Source organism: Tachypleus tridentatus, chromosome 10 (genome assembly GCF_004210375.1).
Source record: "Tachypleus tridentatus isolate NWPU-2018 chromosome 10, ASM421037v1, whole genome shotgun sequence".
Lineage (NCBI taxonomy): Eukaryota > Metazoa > Arthropoda > Merostomata > Xiphosura > Limulidae > Tachypleus > Tachypleus tridentatus.
Genome location: NC_134834.1, coordinates 38,929,981 through 38,954,053, shown reverse-complemented (window position 1 = coordinate 38,954,053; position 24,073 = coordinate 38,929,981). Strand labels below are relative to the sequence as shown.

Genomic DNA, 24,073 nt, shown 5'->3' with positions numbered 1-24,073 from the left:
GAAGCTAATCATTATATTAATATATTTTATGTTGTTATTCATAATCTTATACAGTATAGATTCATAAACATTACTTCTGTTAATTCTGAATGTTAACTGTATCAAAAGATAAGAGTCCAGAATGGTCAGGTGGGTAGGCCACTTGACTTGCATTCTGAGGACCATGGATTTGATTCCACTTCACACCAAACATACTGTCCTTTCATCTCTGTGGGGACATTATAATGTGATGGTCAGTTCTACTATTCCATGACTAGCTGCCTTCCCTCTAGTCTTACACGGCTAAATTAGGGACAGCTAGTGCAGATTGACCTGAAGCTTTGTGTGAATTTCTAAACAAAACAAGAACCCAGTATTATACTTACACACATCACTCACATTAAAAAACAATAACAAAAGCTACTTAATGATGTGTAATATCAAAGTTTTAATGTTTGTATTACAGGAAGTAACTTGCATATCCACGTCTGATAATCCAGAAAATCTAGAGCAGTAAGAAAATTTTCAAAGAAATTAAGATTGTGATAAGTATCAAAATACAACAAAAAAAATAATTTATGCATAATTTCTTGATACCACGAGGGCATGATACACATTGTTAAATGATAAATTTCAATGTCGGTTTGGTTATTGGATATATCAGATTGAAATTGTATGTTAAAAGGAACTGAATGATATTTAACGAAAAATATACAAAAGTAGTATTTTATATAACACTTTTTATACCTTTTTATTTGCTACTAGCTTTATATTTACATCATGTTTAATTTTTATCACTGACTGATGTGAGCTGATATTATGTTACAGTATTTTGTAAAATGTGGTAACAGCAAAAAGTGTACTTTGCTAATCATAATTTTGCTTTTCCTACTCTGTGTAAAGTGACCTAATGGAACACTAAAACTTCTCGGTTTTTGTAGAATGTATTGACATTATGTGCAAGTATGTCTTAATGATAAAGCATTTAAATCTAAACTGCTTAACAATAAAATAGTTACCAAGCCATATTATTTAACAATTCAGCCTTTGTATAACCTGTTATTTTTTGGTTTATATTTTTTTGATTGTCTGTATTTTTTTTTGTCTATTACACAGTTTTTGTAATTGTAATATTTTGGCTGTTTATTATTCTTTCTTTTCCTCAACAGCAAAATGGAAATGTTTAAGTAGTTACAGAACAAATTAGTGTTTATTAAGTAACATTTGCTGGCAATATGTGATAATGGAAACACTTTTTTGCAGCTTAATGAAAGTGAAGAGAAAAGTAGTAGTGATTCAAATGATGATGATTATGTTCCCTACATTCCACTTAAAGAAAGAAGGAAACAACAGGTAATGTTTTCAATGTTACAAACAAGGGAATATTGGGAGGAAAGTGACCTTTTTATAACCAAGTTTAATGTTTTGCAAAATGCTGGTATTATTAAAATAAAAACTTTCTTATATTTACACAGGAAATATTGAGACCATAAAACAAGGTGTATTGCTAGTGAATTGAGATTATGTGAAAATGATCTGAGACAGATTTTGAAAACTTTTAAAATAAATTAATGTTAATTCAGGATTATGTGTCTAAAAAGAGTAAAAAAGGAAAACAAGGAAAATTAGTGTAGTTGATTTACTATGACAAAGAAAACTCAAGGATAAATGCTTAAAATCAAGAAGTTGAAGTTCTAACAGATAGGATGGAGGCTTTGCAGGATTATTTGGTTACAAAAACAATAAAGTAATGCATGTGAACTTACAATAATGATTTTTTTTAACTGGTAAAAGTAAGCAAATGGTTAAAATGGGAATTTGGCCATTAAATAATGCTGATGATAGGATTTTTGTTGAAGATGTTTGAGATTTTAGCAGTATTGTGAGGGTTTCCAAAGAGATACTGGAATTAAGCAAAATTCTATAGATATTAATTCTTTGATAGAAAGTTAAAACAAAAGGAGATTAAATACAGGTGAATCAACAGGATAAGATAATGATTTCTCCATGGTTTGAAAGGTTAAAGGTCAAACATCAGATATACAAGCCTCTCTTTCGACTTTATTAGGCCAATAGGCATTTGGAAATGTTAAAAGTAGACAGAATGTCAAAATAGGCCAAGGTCCATGAAAGGTTAGGCAAGATACTTGATGAAGATTGAGATTGCTGAGCTTTTAAATGTTCTCTTCTATTTTAAATAGAAACATATATCCAATATTTCAATGTTCATGACCTTTACATTGTATAGTATAATTATATTAGTTTATCTTGTCATGGATTGTTTGTCCTATCCCAACAATATTGTATGCATGAAGTGGTCTCTCAACTCCCAGGTGTTTAGGTGGTTATTCTCTCTGTTGGACACACACCAGCTAGGTACATATGCTACTCAATTGAATGCCAAGCTTCCTTTGTTTTGGTACCCAGTTACACATCCTTTGGCTTTGACTGTGGATGCATTCATCCAGAATAGTAAGGACTTTTTTTTTTATGCATATCCTAATATCTGTCTTCTATCTCAAGTAATTTATCTCACCCAGTTCACTCTTTGTTCGGTCCTTCTTGTAGATTCTTTCTGTTCAGCTGAAATGTGGTTTTCATCTCTCTGTTTCCACACTCCAGCTTCACACACACAGCTTTTGTTCAGTTTCTTTTATGGAGCTTGGGATCTATCCACATGTGTAACAGATGCCACCAGTCTAATCTGGACTTTTACATCTATATGTGCAATTTGCCCCTCTGGTTGGGGAACCTTCCCTCCTGTTGCTGCCTGGATGTTGTTTTCTGAGCATCTGGTTTTGATTGGAGCTGGACCAGCTAATATAAGTACCCATGTAGGAATGTGCTGGAAAGTTTCTGCTACCATGAACTGGATATCACATTCCCAATGCTAATTAGGTGTGGGCTGGAAATGATCCTCCACATTGCATTACCACCTTTCTGATGTTGTTCAGATTTACATTCCTGGGGTTTATTGTTGCAGGTTGTGTTGCATTTGCATACATGGTGGTGTAGGTTCTTAGAATAGAGGCTGTTCCTAGTTCCTGAGGGGAATGGTTAAGGACTTTCTTCGTACCATGGATCGGTCAAGTTCCTTCCAGTGCCCTAGTCAGTCTACACACATTTCTTTTCCTTTGAGATATCAGTTTGTTATCTTGTTCTACTCTTTGATTGTAACAGCATACCTGTTGGATTCACATGGATGAAGAATATACCTGGTTCAAATGTGACATGGTCTTCCATGTGTTTCCTCTCGATAGAGATGGCACACTGCATGGCTGTTCTTCAGATGCTTATGAAAGGTGCTTATCCCTCCACCTGCTGAATGTGGGATTCTAGCTGTGACTGTGAGGGAAGGTAAGTAACCATATCAGAAGTTAATATTTTCCAACACTGAAAATATATTTCTGGTAGATACTTGCATCCTCTCGCATTTTCCTTCCATCCTCTACACTTCCAGAGACATATTTAGTGACTAATCTCAAAGTGAAGATTAGGCTCAACTGTATAGTGGGAGTCAATTTCTATAGGAGGATCTGTCCCACTTTTGTTAGTGGAGGATTTTTGCATGCTTTATCACAATTGAACCATGTGGCACGTTGGTTTTATAGGATATTGTATATGTTTAGTGTGTTACAATTCTATGATTTTACTTAATAAAATAAAACATTATGTAGTGTAATAGAACTGTTAGTATCAAAGAAGTAAGTATAAATTTTATCAACAGTCAACAGAAACAAAAAATGAAAGGCCCATGCAAGTTTTCTCTCTCTCTCTCTCTCTCTCTCTATATATATATATATATATATATATATATATCATGTGTATTCTTTATTTATTGTTATAAAAGCAAATAAAACACAAAAATTAGAAATGTGAGGGTAGATTAGATGGCTAAAGAAAAAATAATATTAAATATTCTTTGCAAGGTATGTTTGTGAATAGCTCCTGTATTACGTAATTGGATACAGAAATGTAAGCTTCACATTTTGCTTTGTAATTTACAACTTGTGTGATGAGAGTATAGTTAGAGATGGTTCAAAGGGCAATAAGAAAATTAAATTTAAGTAGAAACAGATGGATGTTGTTATGAGCTTCATGTTATTTTAGGATAAAAATTTGTAGTTTTCTGTTACAGTTTGAAGTCACTAAAGAAAGAAAAAAGGGGCAATTTAGATTTATTTTGGTATTTATTTTTAGGTATTACGAGGTTTGTAAGATTAAACAAATATGGTTAGAATTATGGTAGATAAAATAACAAAGTACAAAGTTTTACTGAAGAAAAACATTAAAATTTACTTAAGAAGTTTGTTAGATTATGCAAATAAAATTTGACAATTTTTAGTTGAGAAAAGTGTTTTTATGTTAATATGAAATTTGTTTCATGCAAAGCAACCAGCACTTTGACTCAATCTATTTGTAGTGAAAATTTTAGGAAAAATAATTAATTAAAAATTCAGATTTTTTTTTTGTGTGCAGAAGATGTAATGTTTACTAAAAGCTTGCAAAATTTTATAAAGATGCACAAAACATGTTAAAAATTACATTATTGAAACTCTAAAGGTTAGTTTGGGGTTATGAATTTGGTTGAGCTGATTGAGTCTCTAGTGAGAGAGTTAATTTTCCTGTGTCACCTGGTTTGTCTCAAAGTGTGAACTCTTGTGTATATTTTCTTTTATGCATTTATAGCTCTTAAAGTGTGCAATTGATTAGAAATACAAATTATATACTTAGTAGCAGACCTGCATGCAAAATTAGAACTTTTGATGTTTTTAATTTGTTATTCTTTTGATATTTTTATGTATAAAAATGCTGTAATTTTGTGTGCTATGAATAGTTATCTACCAAAAGCTGTTGTTTGGTGACATTTCTGTTAGGAGATACAGTATATCTAAAGTATTTGTTATGTGTTATAAACAGCTACTGAAGACAGGCCGCCTAGGAGCACTTCTGTTAGATGAAGATAGGGCACGATCAACTACTGATCCTGATGATGATGAAGATGAAGATCAGTATGGTAGAAAGTCTAATGTCAGTCTTCTTGACCAGCATAATGAATTGAAAAAGAAAGCAGAAGGTATGTTCTTTCTATAAGCACATTGTGAGTACAGTTTGCAGATTTAATTGATATAATTAATTATCTGTTAGCAAAGGTGACATTTATTAGTGTTTCTATTTGAGTGTTATTAATTATTACAACAAGTGATTGATCAAAATTGGAGCTAAATCAACTGCTATGAAAATAATTAACTAATGGTTATTATGGTTTTCAGTGATTACTATTTACAATTATTACTTCTATAGAAGTAATCACAAGATTACTATTATGTATATTTATTGTTCAGCCTAAAGCTATATAATGTTTGTTTGTTTTTTGAATTTCATATAAAGCTACTTGAGGGCTATCTGTGCTAGCCATCCTTAATTTAGTAGTGTAAGACTAGAGGGAAGGCAGCTAGTCATCACCACCCACCGTTAACTTTTGGACTACTCTTTTACCAATGAATAGTGGGATTGACCGTCACATTATAATGCCCCCACAGCTGAAAGGGCGAGCATGTTTGGTGCGAAGGGGATGTGAACCCACGACCCTTGGATTATGAGTCGCACACCTTAACACGCTTGGCCATGCCGGACCCATCTACATAATGGGCTGTCTGTGCTCAACCTTGTTCTTTTTTTTACTTCTGACTAAAGGAAAGATAACTGTGTAGCAGCATTCTTTCACCAACATTTTTTTTTTAATTTTTTAATTCTTCTTACTCAGTAGCAAGTATTAGTAATTGCCAAGGTTTGAGATATCATGGTATCTATAAAAGTGAGAATTAACTATCTTGTTACTTTTTATGTATTTTTGAAATATATGAATAAATAAAATAATTCGTGTATAAACAAAAGCTCTTGTAACATATATTTAACTGTTTTTGTAAAACACTTCCAGTTTTCTTCAGTTAAGATATTTTTATGATAACTTTTCTAATGTTTATTGGTCTTTGTTATTCTAGCTCGTAAAGAAAGTGCTCTTGAAAAACAACTAAAAGAAGAGGAAAAAATTTTGGAAAGTGTTGCTGAAAAGAAAGGTAGTTTCTTTAAACTTTTCTTACATACAAAAATTCAGTAACAGATTACATTTATTTATTTTTGCATTTAACAAAAAGAGTGGACTTTTTGAATTTACTTTTAATTTAGTAGTTCAGTAACATGTATTTTTTTTATTTGTGTATATGTATGAAAGATGGTTGTATATGTTTCTTTGATTACTAGTATTTAAATAGTAAGCTTTGCGTTTCGTAGAGCTAGTCTGACAAGCACACATTATTTAAGGTCCTTATGCTGCTGTATAAAGAATATTAAATTATTTGCTTCACATTCAGATGTGAACTTAATTGTAATCTAAGTGTATTTCTTATCTGTGTTTTTCTTAGTATGTATTAAAAATGCTAATTATTAAATGCTGTTGTGCATTTACGTTACTTTTCTTGTTTGATGTATTCAGAACATTAATACCCATGAGTAATTATAGAAGCATATATTCATTATCTTTGTTATTTTTTAATCAATTTTTTAAAAATATTAATTTAGCTCTCATGGGAGTTGCTGAGCTTGCTAAAGGAGTACAGTATGAAGATCCAATTAAAACAGGGTTAGTTTGTGTATGTAAAATAAATTTTATAAAATAATTTGTATTTTTGTTAATTTTGAGCTCTAGGTGCATGAATTTGTACCAAGTAACTTGGAAAAAAAATACTAAGCCAGTTTGCAGAAATGTGGAACAGACTTCCTAAAATAATAGAGGTTTGTGTAATATAAAATAACATGTGATTTGTAATTATGTATATAGTTTTCAGCTTCTGAAATTTATAAAAGTTTATTGTAAAACACTTTTTTGAAAAATAATACAAATAATTCCTTTTGCTTAAATGTCATATTATTTACATTATTAGCCTAAAATTGATCCAAGAATGGACTAGTATGTTAAAATCAATTTCTTTTGGTATTAGTCAGAAAATTATCTTTTTATATAATAAATCAATTTTATCTTGTTTTATATTAATTATCATGCTTGTTTGATTTGTTTTTTGCCACAGAAGTAATTATATGATATCATAGAAAATATATAAATTTTACTGTCTTGATAATGCTTGAAAAAAAAATGTTATTGCACAACTCTTTAGGCCAGTAAACTTTCTAGCTCTAATTATCAGTATTTGAATCCTTCTTCTATAAAAATATCTTTTAGCTTTCAAGTGGAAATTGTATTACACATATCCAGTATTAGCAACAAAAAACATAACCAGAAATTAGAAAATATTTCTTAGTTGGGAACTATCATTAGAAACACGATGTTCAACCTTGAAGTGTGGCTTTATTAGCCTTTTTCTTCTAAATTTGTGAGGGTAAAATTAGAATATCTTCAGGATTATTGGCAAGTTGTTTAAATTGTCTTAAAATGTAGAATATCACTTTCTCAGTGGATTTTTAGCTGGTGGGCTAATCTGTTTTGAAACCTGAGATATTTGTTTATTTGTCATGGCTATATGAAGAATATACATGTGATCTTAGTGAGTAAAAGCTCAACTTGTACTAAATCTAGAAGTTTGAAAACGACATTATATTATTTGTAATTCCATATCCTTTATTGATAGACACCAATACAAACTGCAGCTACAATAAGAAAAAAAAAACAATGTAGTTCAGAAACTCGCAGATTACAGATACTAGAAGCATTAAGTTTAGTCTTTTTTTATCAATTTATAAAATTAACATCATAATTATTATTCAGTGTTTTTGTAAACTATTTTCTGGCACAAAAGTATTTAAGTAGGGAAAATGTTAAAAACAAATAACATGGGTCTCAACATGTGAGATATTAAGTACAAATAGATATATATGAGGGAAATCTAATAAAGCATTTAGTTTTTTTCAAACTGTAATAATTTTCTTTCTGTTGTGTTTAATGTAACCTTGAAGTGTATGAAGTGTTGTATAAAAACAATAACATCCAAAAATAATACAAACTTGGTTTTTGATTATATACAGTTGTGATTTGCTAGATCTTGCAAAGTTGTTACAAGTGACACTCATTGAGGAATTGGAATGTTTGAGTTTATGATTTAAAACAAGTCTATAAAGTGTGAATTCTTTCATTTCATTAACATAAAACTTTCTATTTCAGTTGGAAACCTCCTCGTTATATTTTAGCCATGTCAGAAGAGCGTCATGAGAGGGTACGAAGGAAAAACAGGATTCTTGTTGAAGGAGAAAGTCCACCTCCACCAATAAAAACATTTAAGGTAGCTATTCATTATTTGCATAAAAAAAATTCTATTTAAAATAAAGTAGTAGAGTTCATGGTAGGAAAAATATCATCATTACATCTTTCAGTTGTTAATTTTTTGTATCTAAAGTAGAATTATTTAAAATAACCTAAAACAATTAATTTGAAACAAACCCTGAAAGAAAACAATCTTTTAATGATGCATGAGAATTACATAAGTGTATTTTCAAGTACTTTTTACGTTTATCTTTTTCACGTTAACAGAACTAATCCAAAAATGTATAGGATATGCCAGTATTTCAAGCTAGTATGGAAAAAGGATCTAAATAGCAAATACCTTAGGAATTTCACACCTTTAATGTGTGAACAATGAAGTGCTTCAGAATATAGTTATGTGTAGATAGTTTACACTGATTATCATTCAACCAAACAAAAAGTGGCACCATTATAAAGCCTTTACAAGTAATTGCAACCACACTATGTCAAGAGCAGTTTCAAAATGGTTACTCTTACTTGTGAAACACTGTTTGCCTCTTAATGTTTAGTAGAATTTACTTTGTCAATTTTGTGTGACTTAATGTTTGGAATGTTTTTGATACAGTATAATTCTTGCATTATTCCTACCTATCGTTTTCCGTTTTCTGATCTTATAAATGACTTGTTTGCACACTTGTCATGGGACTACTTAAGCCGTACCTTCCAGCATAAAACCAGGTTTTCATGTTAATACTCATATTATTCACTTTCTTAAACTCTATTTAGCATGTATTTGGACTTTATTTTTGTGTCTGATATGCTTCTGCTAATTTGAAAATTTTTCCTTTTCAGGTTTGTTTTCTTTTCCACATTATATTATGGGTGTGCAGAGAGATTTTTTGGCTTCTTTGTTGTGACTTGTTAATATATTTGAGACTTGCATCACCTTTGTTTACCTCATTGGAATTTCTATTTGGAGTAACAGGATTTTTTTGCTGCTTTGTTATAATTTGTCAATATATTTGGGACGTCATCAGTAATTCTGTCACAGAATATCAGCTTTATTTATGTTGATGAATTTTCTTCATCAGTTTTTCTGTGTTTTTCTTTGGTCACTTTGCCTTTTGTTTATAAAGAACAAAACTTGTCAACTGACCCTTTTTCTCTATCTCAGAATGGCTGGTATGGGTATTAACACTTTTGCTGGTAATACTCATGCTATTTGTTCTGAGATACATTTTTATTTCGAGTGTGTTTCTTGTCATTAAGAATCACTCTTTTTTTGATGCTGTTTCTGCTGATTTTATTCATTTTAGCATTTGCCTATGTACTAATTTAAATAATGAGCCTATATCTGTAATATCCCAGGAGGGTTAGTTTTATATTGTTTGTTTCTGAATCTCTTATTTTACTATCTTACCTTGAGATTAGTTATTGCTGCTTATCATGCTACTGGTAAATTTTCCAGGTGCTCCTTATTTGTTTCACATTTAACTTCACAGTCATCTGATTCCTCACATTACATATGAGAGGGTGAGAGAATCTTAATGGGCTTCTTTCTCTTCTTGATAGTTGTAATCATTTCAATACATTTTTGAGTCTTGTTTTATGTTGACATTTTCAATGCAGCTTGTATATGTAGGCTTGTTATGATTTGCTTAGAAGTGGCAATCCAAAATAAGTAAAACTAAAAAATGTGTTCATTACAGCTAAAAATAACTTTCTGATTGTTCAAGAATAATAAATGGCAGTTTGTTTAGTAGTGGAGAAAAAAAAGAATGGTATTGTAGTTAATGAACAGTATTTTTAGTGATGCATGATAATAGATCAATAAAGGTTTGTGGTTGCATCGTCGTAGTGTTGATGATCTATTCCAAACTGATGGTACCATAACTACTGATAAATACATGAGAATCCATCATGTAGTTCCTTCTGGATCAAGACATGTATTGTTTCCTTAATTATTTCCGTTACCGTAAAGTACTAAACACAAAATTAATATTTAACATAACCATTTGGATAAACTGATATTTTTGCAATATGACATGAGGAAAGAAAAAAAATTCTATATCATAACGTGTACAGGGCTTTCCCACATTCTTTAAATAGGGAAATGTTGGGAATATGCTTAACTTTTTCCATTTGGGCTCAGCTAATTCAACCAATTTCATTACCCCAAAATGACCATCATATTTTCCATATGATAATTTTTAATGTTTTGTGTGTCTGTGCAAAATTTTGTATGCTTTCAGTAAACAAAACAAGTCTTTGTTCACAAAAAAGTCCTTTTTTTATTTTGTTAATTAACCCTTTTGCTGCAGGCAAGTCAAAGAATATAACCTTTTAGAATTGACATCAAAACATAGTTTATAATTCAAATCTTAATATTATATACATTTTAATTTCTAAATATCAATTTGTTGCGTATCACATAATGTTTTTTTTATTGTGTTGTTGCTCCATTTTTGTAGTTTATTATGGCACAGGGATTAACAAATTGGTAATTAAAATTGGAGATATTGACAAGCTATAATGCAAAACAAAAACTTTCTGCCTCTTGTACTTGCTGCGATGTTAATATACTTAATGTTAATATATAGGTAACTAGTAGTTTGGCTCCTCCCACTACTACATTTTTAAAAAAATATTTTGTCTAGTCCCTTCTACTTATTTTGACTGAGTATTTATAGCTAATAAAAAGAGCAGTTTCCTTTGTATGTAAATCTGACTGTGATTTTTAAATAGCTTGAATAAGAAAGTCATAATTTTGCAAAAGCTATTGAAGCATGATGACCAAGTTGTTGCTCTGAACAAAAAATACTTTTTTTAAACTCGTATATTGGTTGCTTAGAAATCCATATAAATTACAGGGGTTTTGTGTGCACCGATATAGTAAGCTGATTATTTTTTTTTTTTTTGTCGTTTACTGATATGTATATTTGAAGTGTATAAAGATCAATATCTTTTCATCCTCCACTTGGAAGAATAAACAAATCTTGCAGTAAGGCTTGGTATGTGTGGCATACAAGCTAATCTCATATAACTGTAAGTACTTAAAATCTATGTTTTTCATTGTATGTTTTATGTATTCTTCTGTGTTTTTAATAAAAATAATTAAAATTTTAAACATTTGTAAATAAGTAATAATTATGTATATGTGTAATATATAGTAGCCAAACTTTCACTATATTTTACAAGGTAACTAATATACTAGTATCGTAGTTAGAGATTTGCACTTTGTAGGCCTATATATGTAATTAAAAAATTCTGAGACTTAACTTTCATTTTGGAGAATAATGTACATGGTTCAGTGTTGTATGCTATCCCCTTCAAAGTAATTTTTCCCCAGCTGATACACACTTGTTCCAACGTTCCTGCCATATTTCAAAGCAATGCTGGAAGTCTTCAACTGTTATGCACTTAAGTTCTGCTTTCACATTATTATAGATGGCTTGAATGTCATCAAATCTCTTTTTTTTCAAGTTAATTTTGATCTTTGGGAACAGAAAAAAAAATCATGCAAGGCAAGATCTAGAGAATATGGGGTGTGTGGTATCACAGGAATGTTTTTCTGCCAAAAATTATTGAACAGACAGCAGCGTGTGAAGGCATGATGAAACCAGTGACCATTCTCCCACAGCTTGCATAGGTGTCTTCTAACTTTTTCCCTCAAGCAACTTAAGATCTCTTTATAAAAGGCCTGGTTAACTGTCTCACCCTAGCGACCATTCATCAGTGAACTAAGTTGATGGTTGCCTAGAATGTGGGTCATCTTTGACTGATTCCCAGCCATTTTGGAAGTGTTTTATACACTGATAAAGATAGCCTTACTTAAGCTGTCATAATCAAAGGCAGTTCTTAACATTTCAAGGATTTCTGTTCCTCCTTTACCATTTTTCACACAAATCTTGATGCAAACATATTGCTCTTCTTTTCTGCCATTTTTATTACTACAGGGACAAGAGATACGTCTGTCTTTGAACACGTTTTTTTGCAACATGAGTATGAGGTCTGGAGAAATGGCTTCTTTGTGGAGTAGATTTCTATTTGTGCATACCTCAGTGAAGCTCACTGCCTCTACACTGGCACATGTAACAGAAGTAGTCTTAGAACTTTTTGATCAGACATTGTATATCTACTAAATTTGTGTTGCTGTTCTAGGTGTATAAACTGAGGTAAAATAAAAGCAAATTATGCAACTTTAGAAACTTGATGACCTGAGAACAAGATACAGTATCTTACAAATGTCTGTGTAATAAAGTTATGAACAAATGGTTGTACATCTCTAAAGAGGAATGTTGCACATACAAATTGCATGAAAACAGTCTTAAGTTATATACATTCTAACAAACAAAAGTATGTACAAATGTTGAAACATAAAAGTAACAACCAATGTGAAAATAACAAGAATGGAAAAAAAACTTCATAAAATACATGCTTAAAATTGTGCACCGAAAAAACACTATCAGTGAATGCACATTTTTATAGTTATTTTACTATTTACATTTTAGAAAACTGCAAAAATAAACTTCATATATAAAATAGTAAACTGATTTTGATATGTGAAATGAAGCATCATTATTGTACATACAAGTATATGAATAATAAATAAAACTTAATCATTTCAGTCTAAACAAAGTTTAAAAAAGAAGCACTGGTGTATGCTGTAATACAAAACATTAAAATCTTTAGAGAAAAAGTAATTGTAGACAAAGGAAAAGAGCAGACATTTGTATATAAACAATACTGTGGTGAAAAATTTGTCTTTAATGAAGAGTAACATCAGTGTGAAACTGTAGCTGACATTTGTCCCTCTTTGCCTATATAGGTTTTAAACTTCAGACAGTATTCACTCATAGCTCCTGCCAGGACCTACAACTTGATATCCCTCTTGATACGTTTCTTTGTTTAGAAACCTGTTTACAGTTCATACCCAACATTTGTTTGTCTATGGTTAGTTCCACTTAGAACAGGAGTGGGAAACAAAGGACTTTAGTAGATGGTCTGTGGTAGGTCTAACCTTGAAAAGTTTATCATAGGTAGGGTCAGTTTTAGGAAAAACATTAGTATTATTATTGAAATATTATTGTATGTGGATAGATAAAAACCAGACCTTAAAACAGATATTAGAAAACCAAGAATTATGAAGAGAAAGATAGGTAGACTAATGGTCAGGAATAGAAAGATAAGTTTTGAAACTTCAGTCAAACTAAAGTATGCTAAAATCTCTTAATGTAACCTCATTCCATTTTACTTTTTTTTTCTTTGAAGTTCAGCTTCTTGCTGTGACTATCTGTGGTTTGCACATTGGCTTGTTTTTCTCACAATCTAAGGTTTCTCTAGTAAATACAAGTTTCAAGAAGTTAATGATTTTTATTTAAAGAGGTAGCCTAGTTTGGGTGCAGGTTCACCTCTCTTGAACAGTGTTATGTTGAGTTGGTCCTCCACGATCTCCTATCAGATCCAGGCATTACTGCAGGTGAGAGGCTTTTGCTGCTGTGAAGAGGCAGTTCTAGTATATATTGCAACTCTACCCCTTATCTTACTCTTCTTAACCCTAACTCTTTTCTCTAATGGTGGTTTAGCTTGTGTAGATGTATCTGGCCTGGGGGTGGCTTTGGTGCTTATTCATATTATGAGGACCTACCAGGTACTTTTTGATCTGTCCATAAGACAGATTTATGAATATCTGGTTCTACTTAAGGTCATATTGTTTTACAGATTGATTCTGTCAGAGGTTTACAACAGGCTCATCAGCTTGCTCAACTGCTGATTCCTGTGATAGACTGTCCTTTTGATTAGAAGAGAAAGGTAAACTAAGGAGAAATTGTAAAACTGGAAACCAAGTACAGAAATGTGGCCTATTTGTGGATATGGGGAAAGGATACTTAACAGCCTTCCCAGATGCTGTTGTATGGCCAGATGGTGTCATTGAAGTCAAGTGTCTGCTGAAAGCTAAGGGAATAACTCCTTTACAGACTGCACTATTAGTTAAAGTTTTCTATTGTACTTTCCTTGATGATACTTTGAAACTGAAAGATATACATATTATTACCAAGTACAGGGTCAGCTTCATACAACTGGTAGACTAGTTTGTGATTTTATTATTTAGACATCTCTCAATATAAGTATTGAATGAAATCCCCAAAATAGCATTTTTGAATTGAAAAGTTTCTTCCTAAACTTGATTGGTTCTTATTTTCATGCACTATTGCCAGAAGTAATAGATTTAAGAATGACAAGAAGCATGGTCTTTTGAGAACCAAACTGTTCTTGAGGCCAAAAGAAATGTGGAAGTTGAGAAAGAAAATGAAATATAAACAGTTTGTAGAATGTTTCTTTGAACCTACATTTTGAGTATTGTAATGTTCTTTTTTAGATACAAAGATATCATTGGCCATGTGTTTCCATTTCTTATTGTGCTTGTCTTGAAACAAATTTATCTTTTTATGTATTAACATTATGAATCATCCTTTATGTTATAAATGAAATAAACATCATAAGATAATTTGAGTTTTTATTGTTACTTAATTTATTTTTAGTATACTGGGCTAATAAAATTTGGAATAAGTATTGAGATCCAATATCAAAAATGTCTCTTTATCATATAATAATTAATTTGCATGTATGGTATATTTATCATAAAGGACAATACACACTACAAAGATAAATCTATAAAACAACCCAGCTTATACTTCAGATAATACAGTTCATACTGTTATGAAATCAATAATACTCAGTATTATTGAACAATTTTCTGTATATCACTAATAAACTTGAGAATTAGCAATTTGTGTTGTTTATTAGTGGGAAATCAATTTTTATTGTTACTAGTTGCATGTCTCTGAGGGTGCTATGATTGGTTTACATGCATACCCAAATATTTGCTTGACCTATAGATACAGTGACTGACAGCCCAGCATGGCCAGGTAGTTGAGGCACTTGACTCATAATTTGAGGGTGGCAGGTTTGAATCCCAATTGTACCAAACTTGCTCACCCTTTCATCTGTTGTGGAGGCATTATAATGTTACGATGAATCCCACTATTCATTGGTAAAATAGTAGCCCAAGAGTTGATGGTGGGTGGTGATGACTAGCTGCCTTCCCTTTAGTCTTACACTGCCAAATTAGGGAAGATAAGTGCAGATATCCCTCATGTAGGTTTGTGCAAAATTCAAACCAAACTAAACAATGACTGACTTGTATGCATTCAAAGATTAGCTTCACCCATGGATACTATAATTGGCTTGTATGCATTTCTGAATAATAGCTTGGCCAGTTGTTGAGAAATATTCATAATAACATATGAGTTCTAATAGGAAGATATAGTTACATACATGTTACATGCACTGATGCCATCTGCTGGTGTAAATCAGTTAGTTGGCTCTGAAAGAAAATCTTAAATCTTAATAATCTTTTAGCTTTATGTATAGTATTTTTGTGCATATTAAATACAAGAAAATATTTTTACTTATTGCACAGCCATGCTAAAAAGCATTTTGTGATGGATTTTTAAAGGAAATGAAATTTCCTCGACCAATACTGAATGGATTGAAGAGGAAAGGGATTAATAAGCCAACTCCCATTCAGATGCAGGGGTTACCATCAGTGTGAGTATAACTGTTGCACTTAAAGTCTTTATTTCTAGGACAACATTTGAGGAGATGTCAGAAATTTTAATAGTGTGTAAACAGTTACAATTCAATAAGTTATTTGTATAATAGAATATTTTGTTTTAGAAAAATGTGACAAATGTATTATTATTATAATATAATAATGTTATATATATAATGTTACAATTACTGTAATAGAATAATAACCTTTTGTTTTCATGATTATTTATGAATCAATGATATATAGATAAATTGTATGTCTTGTATCATTTAGAATAATTTTCTTGATGTTATCTGCCACTGGTGAATATATTCAGCTTAATTATGAAATTAAACATGTAGGAAGAAAAGTTTAATTGCTTTATTAAATAGTCCACTGCTAGTACAGCGGTAAGTCTACGGATTTACCATGCTTAGCAGATAGCCCAACATGGCTTTGCTCTAAGAAAAACACACACTCTTTATTAAATTGTTATGAGTCATGAAAAACAGTTTCCTTATTGAGTAGATAGGAATGTAAAATAATACAATAAACTGAGTTATGGATGTAATGATATAATTTACTTGCTAGCATAATAGTGTTTGAAATTTTGAAATATATTTTTCCTCTTAGTGAAAGACTGTTTTATCTTTGCTGACATTTATACTGGGCAAAGTGTTTTGCTGTAAAAGAAATCAAGTGCTACAAAATAAATGCCTGTTGTGAACTTCCTTTGAAACAGAATTTCTAAGCTGGCATAGGTTGAAAAAAATTTTCTCTGGACTGTAATTCATTATTTCTGAAAATAGGTTTAAAAATCATTTTATTCAAATATGAGTCTCTTCAGATTTCATATTTTACCATATAATTTCATCTGCAAAGAGAAAGATAATAGGTTTGCTATATGTTGCTTGTTGCTTTCATTTATGTTTATTAGGTAATTTAACTGTTTTCTGTCTGTTTCAGTCTTTTAGGTCGAGACATGATAGGTATTGCCTTTACTGGTTCCGGAAAGACCCTTGTGTTTGTCCTTCCCATTATTATGTTTTGTTTGGAACAAGAAAAAAAATTACCTTTCATTCAGAATGAAGGACCTTATGGACTGATTATCTGTCCCTCAGTAAGTAGTTTGTATATGTAGCAGGATAATATATTCAGTTGTTTAAAAACATGTAAATTTATGACCAATGTTGGAAGTCAATTTTGTAGGCTCGATAAACATATTGAAATATCACATTTAAATATTTTTTTTCTTCACATTGCTCTCAATTCATGCATCTCGGAGTTTCTGCAAGTTTATGTAAAAATATTATTTCTGTAATAATTCACTATCTAAGAAGTAATTGCTCATTATCATAACCTTTCAGCTACACTGAACTTGCAGCAGTGAAAAGTCATTCTGAAAGTGCTGGTCTCTTTGTTGTTGTTTTTTTGTACACATTCTTTGTAATTTATAATGGATTAGTTGAGAGGTATTTGAGGAAAATAGAAACGTCTATTTTATTTGCTGAGATATCACTGTATTTAGCAAATCAAACATGATGATCCTACACACTTCTTCCATTTTTTGAAATACTTCTTTATGTACCTAGCTTTATAACTAGTCAAAAGCTCAGAATTTCTCCCACATGATTTTCGCTAACTCTTAAAGGTAGAAAGTTGGCAAGGTTTTTTTGTTTTTTTTGTCTTTTAATTTGGGAAAGAAGGGGAAGTAAAAATTGTTTTTTTTTTATACATCCAAATACAGCTCAGTTTCTAAGTCTGATAAATTGTAATGAACTTCTGTGGTACTAATGTAGTAATTTATGATTTTTTGTTATTTGAAAATGCACAGGTAAAATCTAAAAAAGAATTATTTTGTTTTACATCCTTCACATGTAAATTCGAGTATGCTTAGCAAAGTACGACAAGTAGAATGTGAGTACAGGTTGTGTTAAGTAGAAGAGATCATTGTTATCAGTACTTCTTTACACACTTATTTGTAAATAACAATGAAATATATACATATTTAAAGTATTATAACCATAATATAACTTATTTTACAAAATACTGATTCACTAGAACAAAGCCAAGACAGGTGACTTTATAAAAGCCAGCTTTCAGTGATGTCGAGAAACCCACTTGTTGAGAAATTTATATGCAAAAATGGCTCGTTTGGGGTGAGAAAATATTTTACATAGAAGGTCGAAACGTTGTTCGCTCTTCTATGTAAAATATTTTCTCAACCCAAACGAGCCGTTTTTGCATATAAAAAGCCAGCTTTATGTTACTGGATATGACTTCACATGTACTGCATCGTTGGAACTTCTGTAATGTTAGTCATACACAATTGAAGATCAATAATGTGAACATAAGTATACATATAAATGTATAATTTTACAAAGTTGGTCAAGTTGATAAAACTCGTACAGAGGTACAAAACTGTTTGATAATTATTAAGAGATTATAAAGACTGCATGTGAAATTTTTAGCAATTTTCTGATGCCTGAAGGTATTTTTCATCTTAAAATCAGAATTACTCTACATTTTGAACAGTCAACATTTGAAAAGAGAAGATTCAAGAGCAAATCATTATTTAAAAAAACTTAAAACACAATTGAAAAATTTAATATTTTGTGTACAAGAGCCTTGTAACATTTACTGGTAATCTACAAAATGTTGTTAAAAAATACTTGCTGTTTAAAAGTTATAATAATATGAAAACTATAACAAACATAAAGTGGTTATGAGGTCAGTTTCTTCTACTGAGTCTGTAATAAGAGTTAAATTGTGTTGGCATGCTTATAACCAATAGAAATAGCAATTGTTTTCTTGAAATTCATTAGTGTAACAGGTAATGTCCATGCACATATATGTTTTCAAATGTGGTGAAAAGAGACTTAAGTTCACTGTTGAAAGTGGTGTTTGTAGCACTTGGGTATTTTTTCTTGCCTTATGTATTCATTCAATAAATAACTTGATTTTTTTTAAGTTATTCTATACTTTGTATCATTAAAATGGCTTTGATAAACTTACAAGTGCAGTAAATATTATTCTAGGGTGAGGGGTTAATCATCTTACTGAGGTAATGTTACATTGCCTGCAGGGAAATGTTGATGTGCTTTGATATAAATGATCAAATATAAATAACAGAAGAGAAAAATAAAACATTAAAAATAAATTATAAGTTGTTATTAAGAAAAAGATGAGAAATTATACATGTGACCCAAAAAATATTTGTAGATTATTCATTGAAGAGTTAAAAGGTATTACATATTTCTTTTGCATAATTTGAAACATTTCCTTGCACTGTACATTTATGATAATGCTTAGAATTTGTGATGGTGTAGAGAGAAAAAAGCAAAGAAATTGTAAATATTCACCATTAAAAAACTGATATTCAGTTAGGAGGTTCTAAAGATTATGAAAGTGAGAATTAGTATTTTTATACTTAACATGAAAATCACATTGCTGGTGAATTATTTGGTCTGTGCACAAATAACTACATTAAATAATGAATTTTTATTTTAGAAAATGTAAAAAAATTAAAATCAAATATGTTCTTTTCTTTTGGAAACAACATACATTTAAGAAAGTTCTTATCAAATTTCATACAGTTTCCCCACCTAGTATTTTTTTGTAGTGAAATATGATGAGAGTGGTTACCTTTGACATAGCCAGAGGTCATATGGTTAATTTGTAGTGTTGGTTGAGAAATGTGTTAAATTTGGCCTCTGTAAAAAAATTGTTTGTCTTATTTTATTACAGTTTTCATGGTACATAATATCAGCTTTTTGAACAGCTACAATGTTTTTATTACTGGGTGCAATCACAGCAAAAATGTTCTTCACAGTAAAAATTGTGTACTTGATAATGATCACACTAGTGATATAAAAAAATCACTTTTTCTAAACGCTAATCTTACTTACTTTAAAAGCTGTAAATTATAATAAAATATACTTTATCAGTAAGTAAACTCAAAACAAAACTATTGTTTATGCAAGAACATCAAAAGTTTTGTGATGAAGTTCTAAAGTTTCATTGATTTAGAAGATTTAGCTGTGAAATGCTTAATTTATGAATATTACTGCAATAATTTAGGAAGCAACATTCAGCATGGCTTAAGATTGATTTACTTTTTTGTAAGGATAGATAAATTTATAATTATTAAAATCATTTTCTACAGATGCGTATTCCCAGTGGTCTTTGCAATAACTAAGTGATACTGTTCATGCTTATTTTGTCACTAAGTGAAGTTTTCTTGTGCATCTAACCTGTATAAGTGCTATTGTGTGTGTGTCATGTCATGATTGATTTCTCAAAACAGGAGGAGATCATAAAAGCCAAAATGCATTTACCCAAATAGAATGATTTGATTACTGTTTGCTCCTTACAGTTTTAATGACATAATTGCAAGGAACTATTAGGGGTGTGTGTGTTGAAACCTTAAGTGTAGTGAATGTTCATATAATAAACTTATAAGACATAGCATGGGATCAACAAGCCTCGAGCTGAATGTGTAAAATTTATAAGGAAAGTGAAAATATTGATTCAATTTTAAAATTTAATATGTTTCTGAATTAAGCTATTTTCAGTTATATCACCAGTGTTTTTACTATGAAACAAAGCTGTTTAATCAATGGAGACTCTAATTTAAGAAATCAGAAAATATTTTTTTCAGTTTTGTTTTCCATTCATTTTATTTTGTTCTTTCACTACATAGACTAACAACTCTATAAGGATATACTTTTGTTGCTAGGCAACATGACATAAAAACCATTGTGGGAGTGTAGTGTTATCAAAATGCACTGTCTTTTTCTATGTATTAAAAGTTATTAAGCTAATTGATTTTCACCAATAATTACTCTATTTTATTTTATTATTCTCTTGTTTGATAATTTTAATGATTTAAAATAATAAAAATGAACTACATACTACTTAATATTTTATTATAAACTTATTTCAACAAAAATCTTGATGGTTGGTTTTTCTCTGAGATGAAAGCCATTGCATTTGACTTTGAAGAAGCAGCATTACTAATATTAAGAATTGTTAGAAAAGCCACCATAAAGATGAAGAGTAGATGGGTTTATACATAATATAGTCTTTTTGTTTTTTTATTCAATATATAGATGGGAAAACTTGATTAATTTTATGAATATTTACTTTTTGATAGAAAAAATACTTATACGTATCCATCGTTTTCTAAAATTCTACAAAACATCAGTAAAGTTAGTAATTTTTCAATTTTCCCAGAGAGAACTTGCTAAACAGACTTTTGAGATCATCAGTTACTACCTTCAGTGTTTGGAAAGCGATGGGATTCCTCGATTACGTATATGTCTTTGTATCGGTGGAACTTCTGTTCGAGATCAGCTAGAAGTTGTTAGAAGGTACTAATTGCTAATATACAGTTTATTTAAGGAGAAGTAAATTCATTTTATTAGTTCGGTGTTGTAATTGTTGTTTTCAATTCAGTTAGGTAACAATATCAGTTTGTTTTTTTTCCGACCTGAATGTAGTTTTCATATGTTATATATAAAGAAATTGTTAACATACGTTTTGTTCTTATTTGTTTATAAAACTTTGTTTTATACAATATATTCATTTGGAAGGTATAAATAATACCTAAATAATACATAATACATTTTGTGTACTATTACAATGGAATCTAGTAACATACTGTTAGTTATGCTGTAATACAGTTAAAAAAAATTGTTAGTTTTCTTCACATTTTTGTTAATTCCATGTCATTATTATGTCATCTTTCTTGTAAGGTTTATAAAGAAAGAACTGATCCTTTATTGTAGAAAAACGTTTTGAAAGCTTTCAACATACAAGTCAGTAGCTAATTCGCAAAACCAGTTTTATAACTTTTCATTGGAAATACAGAAGTGTTTAAAATGTATATATTTTGATGTTGTCAAGAATATTTTCAGTATCTAAAATTATTTTCTTAATTTGCTAGTTTACTGGACCAGCAACTTGCTAGTTTTATAGGGTTGGTATCTAAATTCTGATTTGATTTAATCAATGGGATATAATAGTTTGGTGAGTTTGATTAGCAGAAATTGGTAATCAATATTGAATTTTATTAGCAATTGGCATGCTATTATTTGGTGTTCTTTGGTGTGTTGTTCACTAAATAATTTTTATTTAATTAAATAACTAATATTAATATAAAAAAGTAGAGTTAAGTGTCATTGATAGTCAACAGCAAAAAAAAGCCTAAAGTAACTAAACTGTAAAAATAGGAAACTGTTTAGGTTAGATTAGATAAAATAATATTATAATAAATATTTCTTTTGTACAAAATAGCAATTCAGAGTAGCTTGTGGGTAATATAATTTGATAGTGTAATGTGTGCTGCATATTCTATAAGTGATTTATAACTTGTAATTGTGAGAATAATACTATTAGACACAACTCAAAGGACAATAACAAAAAATTTAATTACAAGAAGATTGTATAATTTTTTGTGTGTGATTTTGAGGTCAGTCAAATTTATAAATCTTCTATAGAGTAAGCATAAAGAAAATAGCAGATTAAATGTAATGTTTTATACATTTTTAAATGTACTTAGGAGGTTTTTGAGATTACACAAATGACATTTGAGATTTTTGAGATGAAGAAAAGTGTTTTTAATCTTAATATGAAAATCGTTTTGAATATGGACTGGTCTAGAAATGACTATATATTTTCAGACAAATCTTGGATAAAAATACTTCATTATGAAAACTGATTTTTTTGTGTACAAATAACATCTACTGTTTACTAAAAGTCTGTTGTTGTTTTTTTAATACTGATACTGTATTAACTATCTCAACACTGCTCAGTCGATTTGACTGACCATTTTTACTTGTTAAAATCTTTATAGATTTGATACCACTAAATTTTAATATATTATGTAATTCACAGGATTTGACAGTCTTTCACTAAACATCATGTGATGTTCATATAAAAAGGCTCAAATTTTTTAGTGAAATACTTTTAATAAACTAAAATTAAGATTTATCCATTGAGTATTGGTTTTGAATAGTTCATGTGCAAAGCGATTTTTCATTTCAAAATTCTGTGATTTTATTTGTATTCTCTAAAGCCTAAATACATTTCAAATGTTTATTTTTAGTAAACCTTTATATGTTTTTATTTTCTCCACCTTGATTCTTTACAAGATTGGTTAATTTGACTAACCTTGTAACCATCAAAAATAAAAAAATCCAAATAAATCTAAATTACCTTCTTTTTCTTTCTTGAATGACTTCAGATCCTATCATGAAAGTACATTTGTTTATCCTAAGTATCTTTAAATTCATAACAGTATACTTCTATTTTTAATTAAATTTTATAGTTTTATTGTCCTTTGAACAATAACTACTATCCAAGCTATTATAAGTTAATATTTGCTAAATTTGATAGTTGCTTGTGTGAATGCCTCGTTAATCATTTTTATAGTGTTGTTAATTTTACCTAATATAACCTTAACTAACCTAAATTAAAAAAAGTATGCACTTGAGTGTTTTTTTTGTTGTTGTTGTAAACTGTTGATAACATGTAAACCTATTTTTTTATACCAGTGATAGTAATGCACTAAATAATTTTTATTTAATTAAATAATACACCAAAGAATATAGACTACTAACATGAAAAAAAGCAAATAATTTCCACTAACTATTAGTTTTCTGACTTTCTAACTATGCAACAAGAATTGTTAAAAATTCATGGAGGCTAGTCAGTATTTTTCCTGTGGGAACAAAGTTTGTAGTAACAGAAAAATTGACAAATCTACAATCAGAAAACAATGCAATATAATATGTTATTTGATAGATGAAAATACTGACATTCTGTTGGTTATAGATAAGGTAGAAATAAATGTAAGAGAGAGCTATTAACACATCCTGAGAGAGAGGTTGTGATAGGTGAGTGTGGCAAGAGGGTTGTGATTTTCTGTTTGATGGATCTTGAATGAACTAAAATTTAAGGCTTTAAAAATTGTGGTTTGTTTGAGCAATGAGGATTTTATAGTGAGTAATTTACATTGTTTTGTATTTTTGGTAGGGGTGGTGGATAAAAAAGGATAGATTAAGTAAAATAAATAATAATATTAGTGTAATAAAAATGTTTCATGAGGCATGCATGTGATGCGATAAGCTTGTAGTAGCTTGTGAGTAATATAATTTGATAGCATAACACAAGTTGCACATACCCCAAGTGATTTACAGTGTCAGCACTGTTAGTAGTTAGATATGGTTCAAACGGGAATAAAA

At 30.0% G+C, this 24,073-nt stretch overlaps 1 protein-coding gene across 2 annotated transcripts in view; it reads left to right on the top strand.

Annotated features, from left to right (window-relative positions):
* The window catches only part of abs (ATP-dependent RNA helicase abstrakt), a 49,388-nt gene that overhangs the window by 806 nt on the left and 24,509 nt on the right, over positions 1–24,073 (top strand). For both annotated transcript variants that reach the window (XM_076460912.1, XM_076460913.1), the window contains 8 exons: positions 1,243–1,332; positions 4,900–5,056; positions 5,985–6,059; positions 6,562–6,622; positions 8,156–8,273; positions 15,753–15,844; positions 16,794–16,947; positions 21,063–21,199. In XM_076460912.1, the coding sequence (XP_076317027.1) occupies positions 1,243–1,332; positions 4,900–5,056; positions 5,985–6,059; positions 6,562–6,622; positions 8,156–8,273; positions 15,753–15,844; positions 16,794–16,947; positions 21,063–21,199 (884 nt within the window). The remainder of the gene's footprint in view (positions 1–1,242; positions 1,333–4,899; positions 5,057–5,984; positions 6,060–6,561; positions 6,623–8,155; positions 8,274–15,752; positions 15,845–16,793; positions 16,948–21,062; positions 21,200–24,073) is intronic.